The sequence below is a fragment of the Salvelinus fontinalis genome, chromosome 20 (genome assembly GCF_029448725.1).
Source record: "Salvelinus fontinalis isolate EN_2023a chromosome 20, ASM2944872v1, whole genome shotgun sequence".
NCBI classification, from domain to species: Eukaryota; Metazoa; Chordata; class Actinopteri; order Salmoniformes; family Salmonidae; genus Salvelinus; species Salvelinus fontinalis.
Window position 1 is genome coordinate 5,289,123 of NC_074684.1, and position 21,532 is coordinate 5,310,654.

Here is a 21,532-nt window from a genome sequence, read left to right on the forward strand (position 1 = left end):
CGCGCCCAGGCTGGGCTGGGTTCGCGCCCAGGCTCTGTCGCAGCCGGCCGCAACCGGGAGGTCCGTGGGGCGACGCACAATTGGCATAGCGTCGTCCGGGTTAGGGAGGGTTTGGCCGGTAGGGATATCCTTGTCTCAGTATGTAAAATGTAATAAAAATGTATGCACTCTACTGTAAGTCGCTCTGGATAAGAGCGTCTGCTAAATGACCAAAATGTAAATGTAAAAAAAATAATCTTTTTTTGCTGAGTTTATATCACGGTGGCGTATGAGCGAATAGGTTATAGAGCAAATAACGCAATTATCACAACATAGGTTGTAATATGGCTTTTTGGTTTGGCTTCCTCAGTAATATTACCCACGCACCGCTACTGCTCCTAAGCTTGTGTTAACCTCAGACCTTATTTTCGGGGGTATATCCCAAAAACCCATTCATACACCATTAATTTACCCATAGACTTTGGCCAACAAATCAGAATTAGAAAATTCAAACTTATTTCTGTTTTTTAGGACTACAAGCTGGTGATCTCTACAGCGAACAGTAGTTTTCTGACGATTTAGCTAGCTAGCTTTTGTTGTAGGCTAGGTTGCAGAGGCTGCAGCAGGTGTTATCGAAAAGGACGTTGTTGCTAATTTGTTAGCTTTACCCGTTTCAAGATTAACTTTCAACAAGAAGTTACGTTTCAAATGAACATCATCTGGTGAGTGGAATTATGTTTTTTAATAGAATGTTTCTTCTTCATTCAAGTGGTATACAAGTATTGTATTTATTATGGATCCCCATTAGCTGCTGCCAAAGCAGGAGCTCCACTTCCTGGGGTCCAGCAAAATTAAGCCAGTTTATACAGTTTAAAACATTACAATACATTCACAGATTTCACATCACACTGTGTGCCCTCAGGCCCCTACTCCACCACTACCATATATCTACAGTATTAAATCCATGTGTATGTATAGTTCCATAAGGTGTTTTTTAAGGTGTTCCATAAGGTGTTTTTTAATCTGTTTTTTAAATCTAATTTTACTGCTTGCGTCAGTTACTTGATGTGGAATGGAGTTCCATGTAGTCGTGGCTCTATGTTGTACTGTGTGCCTCCCATAGTCTGTTCTGGACTTGGGGACTGTGAAGAGACCTCTTGTGACATGTCTTGTGGGGTATGCATAGGTGTCCGAGCTGTGTGCCAGTAGTTTAGACAGACAGCTCGGTGCATTCAACATGTCAATACCTCTCATAAATTAAAGTAGTGATGAAGTCAATCTCTCTTCCACTTTCAGCCAGGAGAGATTGACATTCATATTATTAATATTAGCTCTGTTTACATCCAAGGGCCAGCCGTGCCGCCCTGTTCTGAGCCAATTGCAATTTTCCTAAGTCCTTTTTTGTGGCACCTGACCACACGACTGAACAGTAGTCCAGGTGGGACAAAACTAGGACCTACCTTGTTGTTAGTGTTGTTAAGAAGGCAGAGCATCGCTTTATTATAGACAGACTTCTCCCCATCTTAGCTACTACTACATCAATATGTTTTGACCATGACAGTTTACAATCTAGGGTTACTCCAAGCAGTTTAGTCATCTCAACTTGCTCAATTTCCACATTATTTATTACAAGATTTAGTTGAGGTTTAGGGTTTATTGAATGTTTTGTTCCAAATACAATGCTTTTAGTTTTAGAAATATTTAGAGCTAACTTATTCCTTGCCACCCACTCTGAAACTAACTGCAGTTCTTTGTTGAGTGTTGCAGTCATTTCAGTCGCTGTAGTAGCTGACGTGTAAAGTGTCGAGTCATCCGCATACATAGACACTCTGGCTTTACTCAAAGTCAGTTGCATGTCGTTAGTAAAGATTTAAAAAGGGGACTAAACAGCAACCCTGGGGAATTCCTGATTCTAACTGGATTATATTTGAGAGGCTTCCATTAAAGAACACCCTCTGTGTTCTGTTAGGCAAGTAACTCTTTATCCACAAGTGGTATACAGTGGCAAGAAAAAGGTATGTGAACCCTTTGGAAATGCCTGGATTTCTGCATAAATTGGTCATAAAATGTGATCTGATCTTCATCTAGGTCACAACAATAGACAAACACAGTCTGCTTAAACTAATAACACACAGACAATTATACATTTTCATGTCTTTATTGAACACACTGTGTAAACGTTCACAGCGCAGGGTGGAAAAATTATATTTTTATAAAAATAATATTTAATAACTGGTTGACCCTCCTTTGGCAGCAATAACCTCAACCAAACATTTTCTGTAGTGGCGGATCAGACCTGCACAACGGTCAGGAGGAATTTTGGACCATTCCTCTTTACAAAACTGTTTCAGTTCAGCAATATTCTTGGGATGTCTGGTGTGAACCGCCCTCTTGAGGTCATGCCATAGCATCTCAATTGGGTTGAGGTCAGGACTGACTGGGCCACTACAGAAGGTGTATTTTCTTCTGTTTAAGCCATTCTGTGGTTGATTTACTTCTGTGTTTTGGTTCGTTGTCCTGTTGCATCACCTAACTTCTGTTGAACTTCAATTGGTGAACAGATAGCCTTACATTCTCCTGCAAATGTCTTGATAAACTTGAGGAATTCATTTTTCCGTTGATGATAGCAAGCTGTCCAGACCCTGAGGCAGCAAAGCAGTCCCAAACCATGATGCTCCCTCCACCATACTTTACAGTTGGGTTGATGTTGGTGTGGTGTGCCTTTTTTTTCCCAACACATAGTGTTGTGTGTTCCTTCCAAACAACTCTACTGTAGTTTCATCTGTCAACAGAATACTTTGCCAGTAGCGCTGTGGAACATCCAGGTGCTCTTTTGCGAACTCTAGGACCTCATTGAGCATTCTGCACTGTGCTCTTGCAGTCATCTTTGCAGGACAGTCACTCCTTGGGAGAGTTGCAACAGTGCTGACCTTTCTCAATTTATAGACCATTTATCTTACCGTTGACTGACTTTTAGAGATACTTTTGTAACCCTTTCCAGCTTTATGCAAGGCAACAATTCTTAATCTTAGGTCTTCTGAGACCTATTTTGTTTGAGGCATGGTTCACATCAGGCAATGCTTCTTGTGAATAGCAAACTCACATTTTATGAGTGTTTTTTTATGGGGCAGGGCAGCTCTAACCAAAATCTCCAATCTTGTCTCATTGATTCGACTCCAGGTTAGTTGACTCCTGACTCCAATTAGCTTTTTGTCAACTCCCTCTCCGGCCTCTAGGTCATCAGGCTACTGATTATCCCGCACACCTGTCACCATCGTCAAGTGCACCAGCGCCTCATGACAATCACCTGGACTCCATCACCTCCTTGATTACCTTCCCTATATCTGTCACTCCCCTTGGTTTTTCCCTCAGGTGTTATTGACTCTGTTCTCATGTCGGTGCGTTGTTTGTGTTTCGTGTTCATTGTTTTGTTTGTTTAGTTCTTAAAACACTCCCTGTTCTTGCTTCCTGACTCTCAGCGCACTCATTACACTTTTGGAGAAGTCATTAGCCTAGGGGTTCACATACTTTTTCCAACCTACACTGTGAATGTTTAATTGATGTATTCAATATAGACAAGAAAAATACAATAATTTGCGTGTTATTAGTTTAAGCAGACTGTGTTTGCCTATTGTTGTGACTTAGATGAAGATCAGATCAAATTTTATGTCAAATTTATGCAGAAATCCAGGTAATTCCAAAGGGTTCACATACTTTTTCTTGCCACTGTACAAGGATTGTCCCAACTTCCAAGAACCCTAAGCTAACAAGAGCAATGTTGTTAGCGTAGGGATTCTTGAAAGTCGGTACAATCCTTGTATAGCACTTGAATGAAGAAGATAAATAAAACATTTGTCAACTCCGTAAAACATAAACTGAGGGCTGAAAAATCAATTTTCTATATTTTACAAATGCTTTAATTGAACTTTTATCTTTCGAGGGAAAAACACTATGTCCTTTTTTTGAGTATTTGTTGACTAACCCCTTTTGTCATTATTATTAAAAAATATATTTGTATCACTGTTCTGCAACATATGCTTAAACTATTTAATGTGCAAGATCTAATGGATAATGTTTGCTTTATAAATATTGTTCTATGTCCTGAATCTAGAAAAACATGCTAAAATGCTAACGAAATTTGCCCTGGAGCATTATATAGCTCTATAAAATAAAACAAAAATAAGTTTGGAGATTTGAGTCACATTTGTTTATATTCTGATGATAGAATTAAACAAGGCCTTTAAACAGTTGTTGGACAATACATGTAAATATGAAATGCATTTTATGATGTCTGACAGAGTTGGCATGAATGCAGTTAGTTGCATTTTATGAAGAATAAAAATAAAACAAATCTTTACATGTGTGATGGTGGATACTTTGGTCTATCAAAATATATATTTAAAATGATGTCAATATTAAGACAAATATTTGTGGAAAAAAGTTGAGATTTTCCCGTCTTGTAAGAATCCCTGAGCTATATCTCAGAAAAGAACTTGTGTGTGAAACAGTGTTACATTTAAACTTTAGATCACAGATTATTTTGTGTGCTGAACTTGAAAAATATGTTTGCAACGGGAAGTAATAGCAATATATTTCGACTGGGAATGGTTGTGTTTTTGTATTCTTATGATTGGAAACTACCTGCTAATTATGTCAGAGTGAATGTGCTGCTTATTCTTTAACATCATGCTGTGAGTGACTGCTCTCTTTCTATCAGCCCTCTGTCTTTTACAAAAAGTGTTCTCTCCTACACGGAGTGTGCCGGTATTACGGACACTGTCCTTTCAGCATCACACGCCTGTTACACTCACATCCTTTGATGTGTCACTGTTGTCACTTTTGGTGATAGTGGGATAGTGATGGCGTTAGGCTGTGCAAGCAGTGTGGTTGTTGTTGCCGATAGCATTATCTGTACGGGTGCTGTCTCTCTGAGTGGCAGCCAAAAGCGTGGCTCAGCCTCAGGCATGTTTGATTCAGATGGGTGCATTAAGTGATGCAATGTTTCTGTTATTAGTCTTGATTTGAGAGTTCGGTACAATGTGTTCGAAGATCATTTTTTTTCACTGAAGGCCTAGGTCCAATAGCGGTTCCAATAAGGTACACCGTTGACTCAACCAACCATGTGATGCCAACCACACAGAAAGAGTATCACAGACCTGAGCGGCTGAACGTAGGGAGAATTCTCATAATGATAACAATAACAAGATATTACATCGTAGTAATATGATAATGTGCTGTCGGACTGTCTATCTTCGGTTGGATTTGGAGCCGAGAGAGAGACGCTCTCGGGCGTATTTACTCAAACACACTGAGTGCTCTATTTCTATTGGTCAAATCAACATTGAATGGCAGGCTGGCTATGTCTGGAGCCATTCTGAGGGTGGCAGGGAGGGCCTGGCCATAACAGCACATTACCCACACATTACCATCCCAATGTGAGTGTCATGTCTGAGAAGAGGTGTATTAATAAAGTTGTGCCTACCTGAATGGCAACAGAGATGAAGAGGAAGGCAGCAGTCAAACTGAGGTAGGGACCGTGTCGCATCACCAGGATGAAGCCCTTGTGGAACGGGATCTGCTTCTCCGTCTTCGAAATGTATGGATCTGTGCGAGGAAGAAAAGGAATACGTTTTTTATCCCAACCCTAAATCAAGCCCATAAAGCACCACGCATTCTGTGATGAAAGAATATACAGTAGCATGAGTGAGACACGTATGGGGGATTTCGCTTCCTATCTGGCAACCCTGTAGCTGCCCCTGCATTGCAGCATTGCTATGCTCTGTCTGTTCCACAGGGTTTGCCACTACAGAGAACCAGAACTAACAGGTTCACTGGTGGTGAGGTCAGCAGTTCACTGATAGCCTCCATGTGCATGAAAACAAAGACGTATTCCTTTTTATACCGTCATTTTAGCAGGGAGTCCCATTGCGACCAAGGTCTCTTCTCTTTTGCAAGTGAGCCATGCATCTCACAATTGCACAGAGATATGTGGGGTAGATTCTCTCCTTTTACACTTAATACTTCATTCTTTATTGTCCTTTTTTCCCCCTGAGCTAGATAATCATTGGATAAGGCTGGAGCTAGCTACATAGTCTAAAAACAATGTGACTGAGTGCTACTGTGCTTACCGGTACTTTGCAAATGAGGTTAGAGTGAAATATGAGAGGGGGAAGAAAGCACACACACTTGCTGGGGAAAAGTGTGCACAAACACACACACCCGGGCTTCCAGAGTGGTGCAGCGGTCTAAGGCTGCGTCACTACAGATACCACGTCACTACAGATCCTGGTTCGATACCGGGCTGTGTTGTGAGACCCATGAGGCGACGCACAATTGGCCCAGCGTCGTCCGGGTTAGGAGAGGGTTTGGCCGGCCGGGATGTCCTTGTCCTATCGCGCTCTAGCGACTCCTGTGGCGGGCCGGGTGCAGTGCACGCTGACACGGTCGCCAGGTGTACGGTGTTTCCTCCGACACATTGGTGCGGCTGGCTTCCGGGTTAAGCGAGCATTGTGTCAAGACGCAGTGCGGCTTGTTAGGGTCGTGTTTCGGAGGACGCACGGCTCTCGACATTCGGCTCTCCCGAGTCCGTATGGGAGTTGCAGCGATGGGACAAGACTACCAATTGGATATCACGAAATTGGGGGCAAAAAGGGGGTATATAAAAAAATATACACACATGCACACATGCAAAACACACACACACACACACACACACACACACACACACACACACACACACACACACACACACACACACACACATACACAGAGACTCACCATCTCTCTCTTTGACTCCCAGGAACATGACCACAGTGCAGATGAGAAACACTCCTCCTATCACACCAGCAGCGATCATATACACCTCCTTCTGTAAGAGGATAAAAGTAGAGAGAAAACAATCATATACACCTCCTTCTGCAAGAGGATAAAAGTAGAGAGAAAACAATCATATACACCTCCTTCTGCAAGAGGATAAAAGTAGAGAGAAAACAATCATATACTGTACACCTCATTCTACAAGGAGGATAGAGAGCATATACACCTCCTTCTACAAGGAGGATAGAGAGCATATACACCTCCTTCTACAAGGAGGATAGAGAGCATATACACCTCCTTCTACAAGGAGGATAGAGAGCATATACACCTCATTCTACAAGGAGGATAGAGAGCATATACACCTCCTTCTACAAGGAGGATAGAGAGCATATACACCTCCTTCTACAAGGAGGATAGAGAGCATATACACCTCCTTCTACAAGGAGGATAGAGAGCATATACACCTCCTTCTACAAGGAGGATAGAGAGCATATACACCTCCTTCTACAAGGAGGATAGAGAGCATATACACCTCCTTCTACAAGGAGGATAGAGAGCATATACACCTCCTTCTACAAGGAGGATAGAGCATATACACCTCCTTCTACAAGGAGGATAGAGAGCATATACACCTCCTTCTACAAGGAGGATAGAGAGCATATTCACCTCCTTCTATAAGGAGGATAGAGAGCATATACACCTCATTATACAAGGAGGATAGAGAGCATATACACCTCCTACAAGGAGGATAGAGAGCATATACACCTCCTTCTACAAGGAGGATAGAGAGCATATACACCTCCTACAAGGAGGATAGAGAGCATATACACCTCATTCTACAAGGAGGATAGAGAGCATATACACCTCCTTCTACAAGGAGGATAGAGAGCATATACACCTCCTTCTACAAGGAGGATAGAGAGCATATACACCTCCTACAAGGAGGATAGAGAGCATATACACCTCCTACAAGGAGGATAGAGAGCATATACACCTCATTCTACAAGGAGGATAGAGAGCATATACACCTCCTACAAGGAGGATAGAGAGCATATACACCTCCTACAAGGAGGATAGAGAGCATATACACCTCCTACAAGGAGGATAGAGAGCATATACACCTCCTACAAGGAGGATAGAGAGCATATACACCTCCTACAAGGAGGATAGAGAGCATATACACCTCATTCTACAAGGAGGATAGAGAGCATATACACCTCCTACAAGGAGGATAGAGAGCATATACACCTCCTTCTACAAGGAGGATAGAGAGCATATACACCTCCTTCTACAAGGAGGATAGAGAGCATATACACCTCCTTCTACAAGGAGGATAGAGAGCATATACACCTCATTCTACAAGGAGGATAGAGAGCATATACACCTCATTCTACAAGGAGGATAGAGAGCATATACACCTCATTCTACAAGGAGGATAGAGAGCATATACACCTCCTTCTACAAGGAGGATAGAGAGCATATACACCTCATTCTACAAGGAGGATAGAGAGCATATACACCTCCTTCTACAAGGAGGATAGAGAGCATATACACCTCCTTCTACAAGGAGGATAGAGAGCATATACACCTCCTTCTACAAGGAGGATAGAGAGCATATACACCTCATTCTACAAGGAGGATAGAGAGCATATACACCTCCTTCTACAAGGAGGATAGAGAGCATATTCACCTCCTTCTACAAGGAGGATAGAGAGCATATACACCTTCTTCTGCAAGGAGGATAGAGAGCATATACACCTCCTTCTACAAGGAGGATAGAGAGCATATACACCTCCTTCTACGAGGATAGAGAGCATATACACCTCCTTCTACAAGGAGGATAGAGAGCATATACACCTTCTACAAGGAGGATAGAGAGCATATACACCTCATTCTACAAGGAGGATAGAGAGCATATACACCTCATTCTACAAGGAGGATAGAGAGCATATACACCTTATTCTACAAGGAGGATAGAGAGCATATACACCTCATTCTACAAGGAGGATAGAGAGCATATACACCTCCTTCTACAAGGAGGATAGAGAGCATATACACCTCATTCTACAAGGAGGATAGAGAGCATATACACCTCATTCTACAAGGAGGATAGAGAGCATATACACCTTATTCTACAAGGAGGATAGAGAGCATATACACCTCCTACAAGGAGGATAGAGAGCATATACACCTCCTACAAGGAGGATAGAGAGCATATACACCTCCTACAAGGAGGATAGAGAGCATATACACCTCCTACAAGGAGGATAGAGAGCATATACACCTCATTCTACAAGGAGGATAGAGAGCATATACACCTCATTCTACAAGGAGGATAGAGAGCATATACACCTCATTCTACAAGGAGGATAGAGTGCATATACACCTCTTTCTACAAGGAGGATAGAGAGCATATACACCTCCTTCTACAAGGAGGATAGAGAGCATATACACCTCTTTCTACAAGGAGGATAGAGAGCATATACACCTCCTTCTACAAGGAGGATAGAGAGCATATACACCTCCTTCTACAAGGAGGATAGAGAGCATATACACCTCCTTCTACAAGGAGGATAGAGAGCATATACACCTCCTTCTACAAGGAGGATAGAGAGCATATTCACCTCATTCTACAAGGATGATAGAGAGCATATTCACCTCCTACAAGGAGGATAGAGAGCATATACACCTCATTCTACAAGGAGGATAGAGAGCATATTCACCTCATTCTGCAAGGAGGATAGAGAGCATATACACCTCCTTCTACAAGGAGGATAGAGAGCATATACACCTCCTTCTACAAGGAGGATAGAGAGCATATACACCTCCTTCTACAAGGAGGATAGAGAGCATATACACCTCCTTCTACAAGGAGGATAAAGAGCATATACACCTTCTGCAAAGGCAGGAAGAAAACAAGAGTGTAAATCTATCCTTTATTTGTTTATTTGGATCCCCATTAGGTATTACATTACACTACTCTTCCTTGGGCCCACTATCAATATTTTTGTCTTCGGGTTACAGAAGGAGCACATCTGTACTGAGCCTTCCTCAATTTCTATTTTGCAACTCCACCCAAATGCTGCACTTCAACTGTTATCCAAAAGTCACATTGGCAGATATCAATGTGTTTGTTGACCCTGTCATGTTACGCTAGCACTCCTTACATCGCTCTAGCAGATACTGGATCTCATAAAAAACTCAACAGATTAGATAAAAGCAAGTTCATTCTGATCCTTAAATACAGTCTACCAAAATACTATAGAGCCTTGAAGATGTCATGTTAACCCCAACAGGAACTGAACTGCCCTAAACAAATCCCGGCTTGTTTGCTATTTTTCCACGGGGCGCAGCTAAGTGGTTTATTATTATTTATTCACATCAAACGTTCTGCCAGTTTCTGAGGGACTGGAGAACTCGCCCCAGACGAATGTGCCACCCTCACCCGCAAACTCAGAGGAATCTAGTGGTGACAGTGCTCCAAGTGTGTGTGTGTTTCTGTGGTTGTGTGTTTGTGTCTAAGTGCTCAGCATGGCTACAGAAGGCCCTGCGTGGTGAGAGAGCCGTACCATCAAGGTTTACCCAGAATCATTTGGAAAGGCACCACTTGAGCCCCTGAATAGCCGCGGCGTGCCCGAATCCAACACGGAATAGTTTGGGCTGGAGCCCGCTCGCCGCGTTTTACCCAACCCATAAACCACCTTTGCATTCACAAGATTCACAGCAGGGTTTCTGGGTTGTCTCAGTGATGTTTCCATTGGCTATATGTACAGTGTACTGCTAAGGAAATGAACAACCAGTTCCATTCAAATGTAATGTTCCGGGCCTGGATTTGGCTGGAAATAAATGTTCAATATTGTTAGTCCCCTAATCCCAACAAACTGCATGTCGAGTTTGGGGTCTGGGGTTTATTCAGGTGTTTTGAATGTGATAAAAATAGCCTTAATCACAAACAGACTGTGGTCACCCCCTCATTGTGGGGAGGGGTCTCTTATTTTAGGGAAGGGGTTTGATGACTGATGTCAGGGAGGAACCCCTTTTTGTGGGCAGTACCAGGGGAGGGGAGGAAGCTGTGGCATAGGCTCTTATTCATCCTATGGTCACTTCAAACCCAGGATGACAAATAATATATGTCTATAAAGCCCTCTTGAAGTTGGTACTTGGTAAGGCTACATTACACCGCTAGACAGTCTGCAAACACAAACTTCATATTCATCATATTCCTTTTAGATTCAACAAATCACTCGTTTTATAACTTCTTGACCTTTAACTTGTCTCCTTGCAACTTTAAGGCTTTAAAAAAGTGAAAAAGGAAAAGATGACCCTGAAAGTGCAGCCCTGAGGTAGCTGAGGACACCACTGTCAGTTACAGTTATTTTCAAAATCGGATCACCATGGTAACACCCCAGGTCAGGTTGTTCGTTGTCAGCGGTGACACTTACAGCATGTGACAGGAAGTCCTGGGAGTGAACGATTCTCTTGACGATCTCGGCCCCGCTGCCGTTGCCTAGGTGACCGGTGGACATGTTGTGGTGGGGGCAGTGCTTCAGGGTGTGGGCGCTCGCCACGATCTGACCCTGGATGGCAGCGCCAACTAGAGTACCCAGCACCTCCAGGGTCATACCTGCAATATAACACATTTATTACAGTATAAAGTACTATCAAAACAGAATGACAGAATAGTGCCTGAATTTGATTGACAACGTAAGGTCTGTTTAATAGTGACCTACGATATGCTGTGGCTGAGTCTCTCTCCTTCTGGTCCGTACTGAGGAACATGGTGAGGGCAGAGTAAGGTACATGGAAACACTGGGAAACACAGGAAAACCACAGAGGACATGATTAGATATGATTAGATATAGGACAGAGGGTCAGAGTCCATATCATTTCCACTTTTTTGGGGATATTTTATGTTCCACTTAAGACGATGATTCACTGCAACATTAACTTTTAAGATGCTTAAGCTACAAATATACTTTTTCTTGCATAGGCTGCGTCTCAATCCACCGCATCCGTTTATGCTGGCCTTCAGTGGTGGAAGGTAGGCGAGCTACAGGGGTGTTTGTCAGATCATGAGATGTCCCGAAAATCGGTCTTCTCGTGAAAACGTCTGTAGCATCTGAACTGTTCGGGCAACAAACTAATATGACCCCACTATGGAAAGGGGAGATTCTCATGAACAAGACGGTATTCTCCGTTTTGTGTCACGTGACTCATTTGAAGGTAAGCGGTACCGGTAAAAATAAAAAAGTGAATTGTGGAGGTAGTTTTGTGCCAACTAAAAAAGGGGTTAAATATGTGTCCGAAAACCACAAATATTTCCTTTGCTTTCTCCGAGACATAGGAAAGACACTTCAAAACTTTATTCCTTATGATAGATTTTTTGACTGGCTGTTTTGCCATTTATGAATGTGCATTCCATGTGTTTCAATGGGCTATAGTAGTAAAGGCCAAATTCAATATTTAATTATTTCTGTTTATATATACAGGGGTTCTAAAATTCCTAATCAAATAGCTACATGATCCATAATATTACCATCTTAAAAACAATTCCATATGTTAGCTTAGTAGAACCCCCCCCCCCCCCCCCCCCCATCTGTAAACCTCAGCTCTCTGTTTTCCTCTCAAGCTGCCCAGTAGAACAGTCAGCAACTATTCGCCTTCAACCCCAGCATTTCTTCTCCATTGTCATTTACACAACAACTCAGTCAGCATTGTGGCCGAACAACTGACCGGGCATCCAAAGAGACAACAGAAATAAATGAAAGACTGTCCCAGCCATGAAAGACTGTCCCAGCCCTTCTCCTTCTTTCGGCCCAGGGCGGGATGGAGGGAAGGACGGATGGAGGGATGGCCAAGCATGTCATTTGTAGGGCCTTGTTTAAAAAAAAAAAAAAATGTATAGAATCCAATTTGACCAGAGCTTTGCCTCAAGTAAAAGGATTGGTCGTCAAATCGTGATTGAATGATAACACTGGCCTGTTTTTTTTATATTGTTACTACTGTAGGGCTTTAAAGTGATAGCAGCCGCTCGTTCTCAGTCTCTCACACACACAAGACAAGGAAGTGAAGCTAAAAGTGGTAACCGGCATTTACCCATCCAGCGGTCTCTGGCAGGGCCGAGCACAAGTAGTTAGAATGACATGTCATTATAGGCCATCGCAATGTGGCTACGATGGGCAGTGGGCAACATGCTCTTTAGCATATGTTAAAAAGAGAGCAGAGGAGAGAGTGAGAGAGAGAGAGCGCAGAGAGAAAGAGAGAGAGAGAGCGAGAGAGAGAGAGAGAGAGAGAGAGAATGAGAAAAAGAGAGAGAAAGAATGGGAAAGGGTTTGAAGCTGTACCTTAGTAACAAAATAAACCTAAATAAACACACTTGTTTGAGGTGAACTATCAACAAGGTTTGGTTTTATGACATGTTGGCTCTGCTCACTATATTTTTGTGTTGGGTTCGGCAAGTCATCTCTGCTTATCTGTATCTTCTCAGGCAAATAAAAAGCTGTATCCAGGAACAATGGTAGGTGTATACTATGAGTAAACAAAGTCAGTGTTGAATAGTGTTAGATAAGATACTGTATCTGAGAATGAGGATGTGTAAATGGTTGTCCTTGTGGGCCAACACTTTTGTCGTAGGTAGCTGGCTGGTACTCACAGTGATGAGTGTCTGGTAGAGGCAGTAGAAGCCCAGGTACCACATGAAACGTCCATTTGTGAAGGGAGGAACAAACCAAAGGTAGAAGTAGGAGACCACCACAAACGGAGTACAGCCCACCATCCTACAGAGAGAAAAAGGGAGGGCAGGGTTATTGTTCTTGTTGCCTATCTTAATGGCCATTGTTTGAGCAAACATTTGAGTCGAATTTGGTATCTTTTTTTTATTGTGAAACTTTGGCCTCATTATAGGTTTGTGCAATTGATAAAGACATGGTAATTTACAGTGCCTTGCAAAAGTATTCGTCCACTTGGCGTTTTTCCTATTTTGTTGCATTACAACCTGTAATTTAATAGATTTTTATTTGGATTTCATGTAATGGACATACATAAAATAGTCCAAATTGGGTGAAATGAAAAAAATAACTTGCTTTCCAAACAGGTCAGGGACAAAGTTGTGGAGAAGTACAGAAAAGGGTTGGGTTAGAAAGAAATATCTGAAATCTTGAACATCCCACGGAGCAACGGTCCGGAGTCTCCGGAGACGATCCACGGTCCGGAGGCTCCGGCGACGATCCGCGGTCCGGAGCTTCCGGCGACGATCTACGGTCCGGTTCCTCCGGCGACGATCCATGGTCCGGTTCCACAGAAGCGGTTGGATCCGCGAGCGGAGCGAGGTCTACGTCCCGAACCGGAGCCGCCACCGAGGCTAGATGCCCACCCGGACCCTCCCCCATAGAGTCAGGTTTTGTGGCCGGAGTCCGCACCTTTGGGGGGGTACTGTCACGCCCTGACCTACCTTAGAGAGCCTTTTAATTCTCTATTTTGGTTAGGTCAGGGTGTGACTAGGGTGGGTACTCTAGTTTTTTTATTTCTATGTTAGCCTGGTATGGTTCCCAATCAGAGGCAGCTGTCTATCGTTGTCTCTGATTGGGGATCATATTTAGGCAGCCTTTTCCCACCTGTTGTTTGTGGGATCTTGTTTTGTATTGTTGCTTTTTAGCCCTACAAAGCTGAACGTTTTGTTTGCCACACTTTCTTGTTTTTTGCCGGTTATCATAATAAAAACGCTGCATCTTGGTCCAACCATCCTTCCAACAACGATCGTTACAGATACAAACCCCAAAAAAATCTATTTTAATTCCAGGTTGTAAGGCAACAAAGTAGGAAAAATGCCAAGGGGGTGAATAATTTCCCAAGCCACTGTACCTCAACAGGCTAGTTTAGACAACTATGTATAAAAGCCTGTAAACCTGTTAGGCCAGTAATAGATTGATGGTGTGTGGGCTGTGGGCTGTTTTGGGAGAGATGGATTGGGTGTTTGTGACTCTGAAGGTATCTGTTCTGAGTTAGTGTGGCGGCGCAGTGGGAGAACAGGAAGATGCACTTCCTGTTCGCTAACCCGCATGATCATGAGCTTTATTCAGGCACGCACACACACACACACAGGCATCGCAGGACAGAATGATTATTTTGCATTGTGCCGTTTGGAGGATGTGGGGAGCTGTGTTGTCTATGTATAATTCATCCAGATACAACTGGTACATACTGTATCATTATGGGCTGAAAAAACATCTGTGTGTTTCACTGTAGAGAGAGAGAGAGAGAGAGAGAGAGAGAGAGAGAGAGAGAGGAGAGAGAGAGAGAGAGAGAGAGAGAGAGAGAGAGAGAGAGAGAGAGAGAGAGAGAGAGAGAGAGAGAGAGAGAGAGAGAGAGAGAGAGAGGAGAGAGAGAGAGAGAGAGAGAGAGAGAGAGAGAGAGAGAGAGAGAGAGAGAGAGAGAGAGAGAGAGAGAGAGAGAGAGAGAGAGAGAGAGAGAGAGAGAGAGAGAGAGAGAGAGAGAGAGAGAGAGAGAGAGAGAGAGAATGTGGGGAGGTTGTGGACTAGTGCACTTTCCTCCAGTCATCAATGACTATCTCATCTATAACCACTGAGTTATACACGAATAGGCTCTAATTCTTTCCCACTAAAGCAACAAAGCAACAAGACTAGGAGCCAAAGACGGACACCCAAAAAACGGAGCTATTGTAAGGGCTGTTGTCCTCCTCCTCCTCAGATGAGGAGAGGAGAGAAGGATCAGTGGACCAATACGCAGCAGTAGGGAAATATGCCATCTCTTTATTTGAAACGACGGCACACGAAAACAAAACACTTACAAAATTACAAAACAAGAAAACGACGTAGACGAAACCTGAACATGAACTTAACTAACTAAACGTAGAACTCACGGACAGGAAACAGACTACATCAAAACGAACGAACAGCCAAACAGTCCCGTATGGTACATACATCGACGAAACAGGAGACAATCACCCACAAACAAACAGTGAGAACACCCTACCTAAATATGACTCTCAATTAGAGGAAAACTCAAAACACCTGCCTCTAATTAAGAGCCATACCAGGCAACCCAAAACCAACATAGAAACAGAAAACATAGACTGCCCACCCAAAACACACGCCCTGACCATAAACACATACAAAAACAACAGAAAACAGGTCAGGAACGTTACAGAACCCCCCCCTCAAGGTGCGAACGCCGGGCGCACCAGCACAAAGTCCAGGGGAGGGTCTGGGTGGGCAGTTGACCACGGTGGTGGCCGTGGTCAAGAAGGGGCAGCACCGGGACAAGGGGCAGCACCGGGACAAGGGGTAGCACCGGGACAAGGGGCAGCACCGGGACAAGGGGCAGCACCAGGATAAGGGGCAGCACCAGGATAAGGACCAGCACCGGGATAAGGGGCAGCACCGGGATAAGGGGCAGCACCGGGACAAGGGGCAGCACCGGGACAAGGGGCAGGTCCCGGCTGAGATACTCTGGCAGATCCTGGCTGAGGGACTCTGGCAGGTCCTGGCTAAGGGACTCTGGCAGGTCCTGGCTGGACGGCTCTCGACGCTCATGGCTGGCTGACGGCTCTCGACGCTCATGGCTGGCTGACGGCTCTCGACGCTCATGGCTGGCTGACGGCTCTCGACGCTCATGGCAGGCTGACGGCTCTCGACGCTCATGGCAGGCTGACGGCTCTCGACGCTCATGGCAGGCTGACGGCTCTCGACGCTCATGGCTCTCTGACGGCTCTGGCTGCTCATGGCTCTCTGACGGCTCTGGCTGCTCATGGCTCGCTGGCGGCTCTGGCAGATCCTGTCTGGTTGGCGGCTCTGGCAGATCCTGTCTGGTTGGCGGCTCTGGCAGATCCTGTCTGGTTGGCGGCTCTGGCAGATCCTGTCTGACGGGCGGCTCTAGCGGCTCCTGTCTGGCGGGCGGCTCTAGCGGCTCCTGTCTGGCAGACGGCTCTGTAGGCTCATGGCAGACGGGCGGCTTTGCAGGCTCATGGCAGACGGGCGGCTTTGCAGGCTCATTGCAGACGGATGGCTCAGACGGCGCTGGGGAGACGGATGGCTCAGATGGCGCTGGGGAGACGGATGGCTCAGATGGCGCTGGGGAGACGGATGGCTCAGATGGCGCTGGTGAGACGGATGGCTCTGGCCGGATAAGGCGCACTGTAGACCTGGTGCGTGGTGCCGGAACTGGAGGCACCGGGCTAAGGATACGCACCTTCCTACTAGTGCGGGGAGCAGGGACAGGGCACACTGTACTCTCAAAGCCCACTCTATACCTGGTGCGAGGTACCAGCACTGGTGACACCGGGCTGAGGACAAGCACATCAGGATTAGTAGGGGGAGAAGATACAGTGTGTACAGGGCTCTGGAGACGCACAGGAGGCTTAGTGCGTGGTGCCGGAACTGGAGGCACCGAACTGGATACACGCACTACAGAGAGAGTGCGTGGAGGAGGAACTGGGCTCAGGAGACGCACTGGTAGCCTAGTGCGTAGTGTAGGCACTGTAGGTACTAGGCTGGGGCGGGGAGGTGGCGCCGGAAATACCGGACCGTGGAGGCGTACTGGCACTCTTGAGCATTGAGCCTGCCCAACCTTACCTGGTTGAATGCTCCCGGTCGCCCGACCAGTGCGGGGAGGTGGAATAACCCGCACCGGCCTATGTAGGCGAACCGGGGAAACCATGCGTAAGGCAGGTGCCATGTATGCCGGCCCGAGGAGACGCACTGGAGACCAGACGCGTTGAGCCGGCCTCATGACACCTGGCTCAATACCCAATCTAGCCCTACCAGTGCGGGGAGGTGGAATAACCCGCACTGGACTATGCACTCGTACAGGAGACACCGTGCGCTCTACTGCGTAACACGGCGCCTGCCCGTACTCCCGCTCTCCACGGTAAGCCTGGGAAGTGGGCGCAGGTCTCCTACCTGCCGTTGGCCCACTACCTCTTAGCCCCCCCCAAGAAATTTTTGGGTGTTACTCACGGGCTTTTTGGGCTTCCGTGCCAGACGCGTTCCCTCATAACTCCGGTTCCTCTCTCCGGTAGCCTCTGCTCTCCTCAGTGCCTCCAGCTGTTCCCATGGGAGGCGATCCCTACCAGCCAGGATCTCCTCCCATGTGTAGCAACCTTTCCCGTCCAATATATCGTCCCAAGTCCAGGAGTCCTTGTTGCTCTGTTGAGCTCTCCCTTGCCGCTTGGTCCTAGTTTGGTGGGTGATTCTGTAAGGGCTGTTGTCCTCCTCCTCCTCAGATGAGGAGAGGAGAGAAGGATCAGTGGACCAATACGCAGCAGTAGGGAAATATGCCATCTCTTTATTTGAAACGACGGCACACGAAAACAAAACACTTACAAAATTACAAAACAAGAAAACGACGTAGACGAAACCTGAACATGAACTTAACTAACTAAACGTAGAACTCACGGACAGGAAACAGACTACATCAAAACGAACGAACAGCCAAACAGTCCCGTATGGTACATACATCGACGAAACAGGAGACAATCACCCACAAACAAACAGTGAGAACACCCTACCTAAATATGACTCTCAATTAGAGGAAAACTCAAAACACCTGCCTCTAATTAAGATTCATACCAGGCAACCCAAAACCAACATAGAAACAGAAAACATAGACTGCCCACCCAAAACACACGCCCTGACCATAAACACATACAAAAACAACAGAAAACAGGTCAGGAACGTTACAGCTATATCTTAGGTTAATCTGATAACATCTACTGAGTATCTGTACATCACAGAGTTCACACTTAGGAAAACATCCTTATCATAAAGACTCAAGTCCAACCACTGCTCTGCAGCTGTAGTGTCAACTAAGTACATATAGTTAACACAACTAAGTACATATAGTTAACACAACTAAGCAAGTTTTTGCTAGCTCAACCACATCCTCTACGCACCACTCCAAAATAGCCACAGTCGTGTTGTTTTGGTGATGACGCCAAAACGTTTCCACAATGGACCTGAACTCTAACCTTTGACCCGATAGGACCCCAAGTTCTTTAAACCCCATCCACATACTAAACCCCACACCATCTGCTCCAGTTGCCCTCACTCCAGACCTGTCCTGCCCTAGAATTCAGTTCAACTAATAATAGATAAAGTGAATTGCATGGATTTTTCCCCTATTAATAATGTAAAATTAGCAGCTGTACAGAAAGACTCATGTGAAGGCCAAATTACAGAGGAGGAACTTATTGATGCAATTAAAGCCTTTAAGTCTGGGAAAACTCCAGGGCTGGATGGCATACCAGTTGAGGTATATCAAACCTTTTTGATGTACTCAGAGGACCGTTATAAGCATGTGTTAACCACTCCTATAAAAATGGTAGATTATCAGATACTCAACAAGAAGGTCTGATTTCATTATTACTGAAACAGGACACAAGTGGTAAATATATATAAGATCCAGTTCATTTAAAAAAATCGGAGACCCCTTACACTTCAGTGTTGTGATTGTGATGCAAACATTCTAGCAGAATGCATAGCGCATCAAATTAGAAAGGTATTGTTGGATATTATTCATCCTTTTTTTACATGGACGATACATTGGAGATAATATAAGACAAGTACTGGAAACAATAGAATAATATGAAAAATCTGGGTAAACAGGCCTGCTATTCATTGCTGACACTGAAAAGGATTTTGATAAAGTACAACTGGAATTTATATATAAATGCCTGGAATATTTCAATTTTGGAGAATCTCTTATACAATGGGTTAAAGTTATGTATAGTAACCCTAGGTGTAAAAGAGTAAATAATGGCTACTTCTCAGAAAGTATTAAACTGTCAAGAGAAGTTAAACAAGGTTGTCCGCTATCGGCATATCTATTTATTATGGCCATCGATATGTTAGCTATTAAAATCAGATCCAACAATAATATCAAGGGGCTGGAAATCCAGGGCCTAAAAACAAAAGTGTCATTGTATGCTGATGATTTATTTAAATGCACAATTTGGATCCATCCACAGCCTCATAGAGGATCTAGATACTTTTCCTAACCTCTCTGGATTGAAACCAAATTATGATATTACGTATTGGACCACTAAAAAATACAACTTTTACATTACCATGTAGTTTACCAATAAAATGGTTTGACGGTGATGTGGACATACTCGGTATTCATATCCCGAAAGAAAGAAATTATCTCACTACAACACATTTTCATAGAAAGTTACCATGGAAAGGAAAATATCTGTCTATTTGTGGAAAAATCACACTGATTTACTCTTTAGTCATATCCCAGATTACCTATTTGCTTATGGTTTTGCCTACACCTAGCGACCTGTTTTTTTAATTATATGAGCAAACAATATTCAATTTTATTTGAAACGGCAAGCCGGACAAAATTAAACGGGCATATTTATATAATGAATATGAACTCGGAGGGAAGAAATTATTAAATATTAATGCATTAGACCTCTCACTAAAGGCTTCAGTCATCCAAAAGTTATACTTAAATCCAAACTGGTTCTCTAACAGATTAGTAAAAATGTCTCATCCCATGTTCCAGAATGGCCTTTATTCCTTTATTCAGATTACAACCTCTCACCTTCGGTTATTTGAAAATGAAATCATCTGTAAAATATCGCTATTTAAAAATAAAAAAAGCTAGAGAAAGTTGGTTGCAATTTCAGTTTAATCCACCAGAAAAGACAGAACAACTAATTCAAAAAATATTATGGCTTAACTCAAATATACTATTTGTTTAAAAATATATATATTTTTTTAAAGATTTTTTATAAAGAAAATAAAATATTTAAAAAAGGTAAAATCTTCGTCAATGATATCATAAATAGGACTGGTAGAGTTATGTACCACATGCAGCTAACAAAAATATATGGAAATGTCTGCTCTAACCAAAATTACAACCAACTAATTGCAGCATTACTGCAAAAATAGAACAAGCAAGTGGAGGGGGAGTAAGGTACTTGTCTGTCGGCACGGCATAAAAAAAAAATTATTAAAAAAAAAGTATAACAGTTTCATTTAAGGACCAAAAAATTGACAGCTGTGCCATACAGAATGCAAAATAGTTGTGAAGAGATTTTTGATGTACCGATTCCAAAACACATGGTTTATGAACTGAAATGCAAAATTATGCTGGATTCAAAACTTAGAATTTAAAAATGTAATTTATTATATGGCTGAAGAATTGCAACATTTACCTGGAGCTAACTCTGCAAATAGCTCTGCTGGGTTTTTGTAAAAGTCATAGTCAATCAATCAATAATATAATTGTCACGCCCTGACCTTAGTTCCTTTTTTATGTCTCTATTTTGGTTTGGTCAGGGCGTGAGTTGGGGTGGGCATTCTATGTTTTTTCCCCTATGTTTTCTATTTCTATGTGTTTGGCCTGGTATGGTTCCCAATCAGAGGCAGCGGTCTATCGTTGTCTCTGATTGAGAACCATACTTAGGTAGCCTTTTCCCACCTGGTGTTTGTGGGTAGTTGTTTCCTGTTTTGTGTTGTTGCACCTTTCAGGACTGTTTCGATTTTCGTTTCTTACATTCACTTTGTTATTTTGAATTTTCGTGTTCAGTTATAATAAATTAACATGGACACTTACCACGCTGCGTTTTGGTCCAATCTTTCCTGTTCCTCAGATGAAGAAGATTGTTACAATAATAATTAAAAAAATTGCTAAAAGTATCTTTAATTTACAATCTGTAGAAACTATGAGAATAGAAAGGTTCAGAACTTTTGTGAAAAATCACAACACAGTT

General features: G+C 43.6%; 1 protein-coding gene across 2 annotated transcripts in view; it reads right to left on the reverse strand.

The window, feature by feature from the left end:
• LOC129817182 (sphingosine-1-phosphate transporter MFSD2B-like) overlaps positions 1-21,532 on the reverse strand; it is a 42,408-nt gene that overhangs the window by 6,316 nt on the left and 14,560 nt on the right. For both annotated transcript variants that reach the window (XM_055872174.1, XM_055872175.1), the window contains exons 6-10: positions 13,448-13,571; positions 11,526-11,604; positions 11,238-11,419; positions 6,757-6,847; positions 5,462-5,583 (exon numbers count right to left, since the gene is read on the reverse strand). In XM_055872174.1, coding sequence (XP_055728149.1) covers positions 5,462-5,583; positions 6,757-6,847; positions 11,238-11,419; positions 11,526-11,604; positions 13,448-13,571 — 598 coding nt within the window. The remainder of the gene's footprint in view (positions 1-5,461; positions 5,584-6,756; positions 6,848-11,237; positions 11,420-11,525; positions 11,605-13,447; positions 13,572-21,532) is intronic.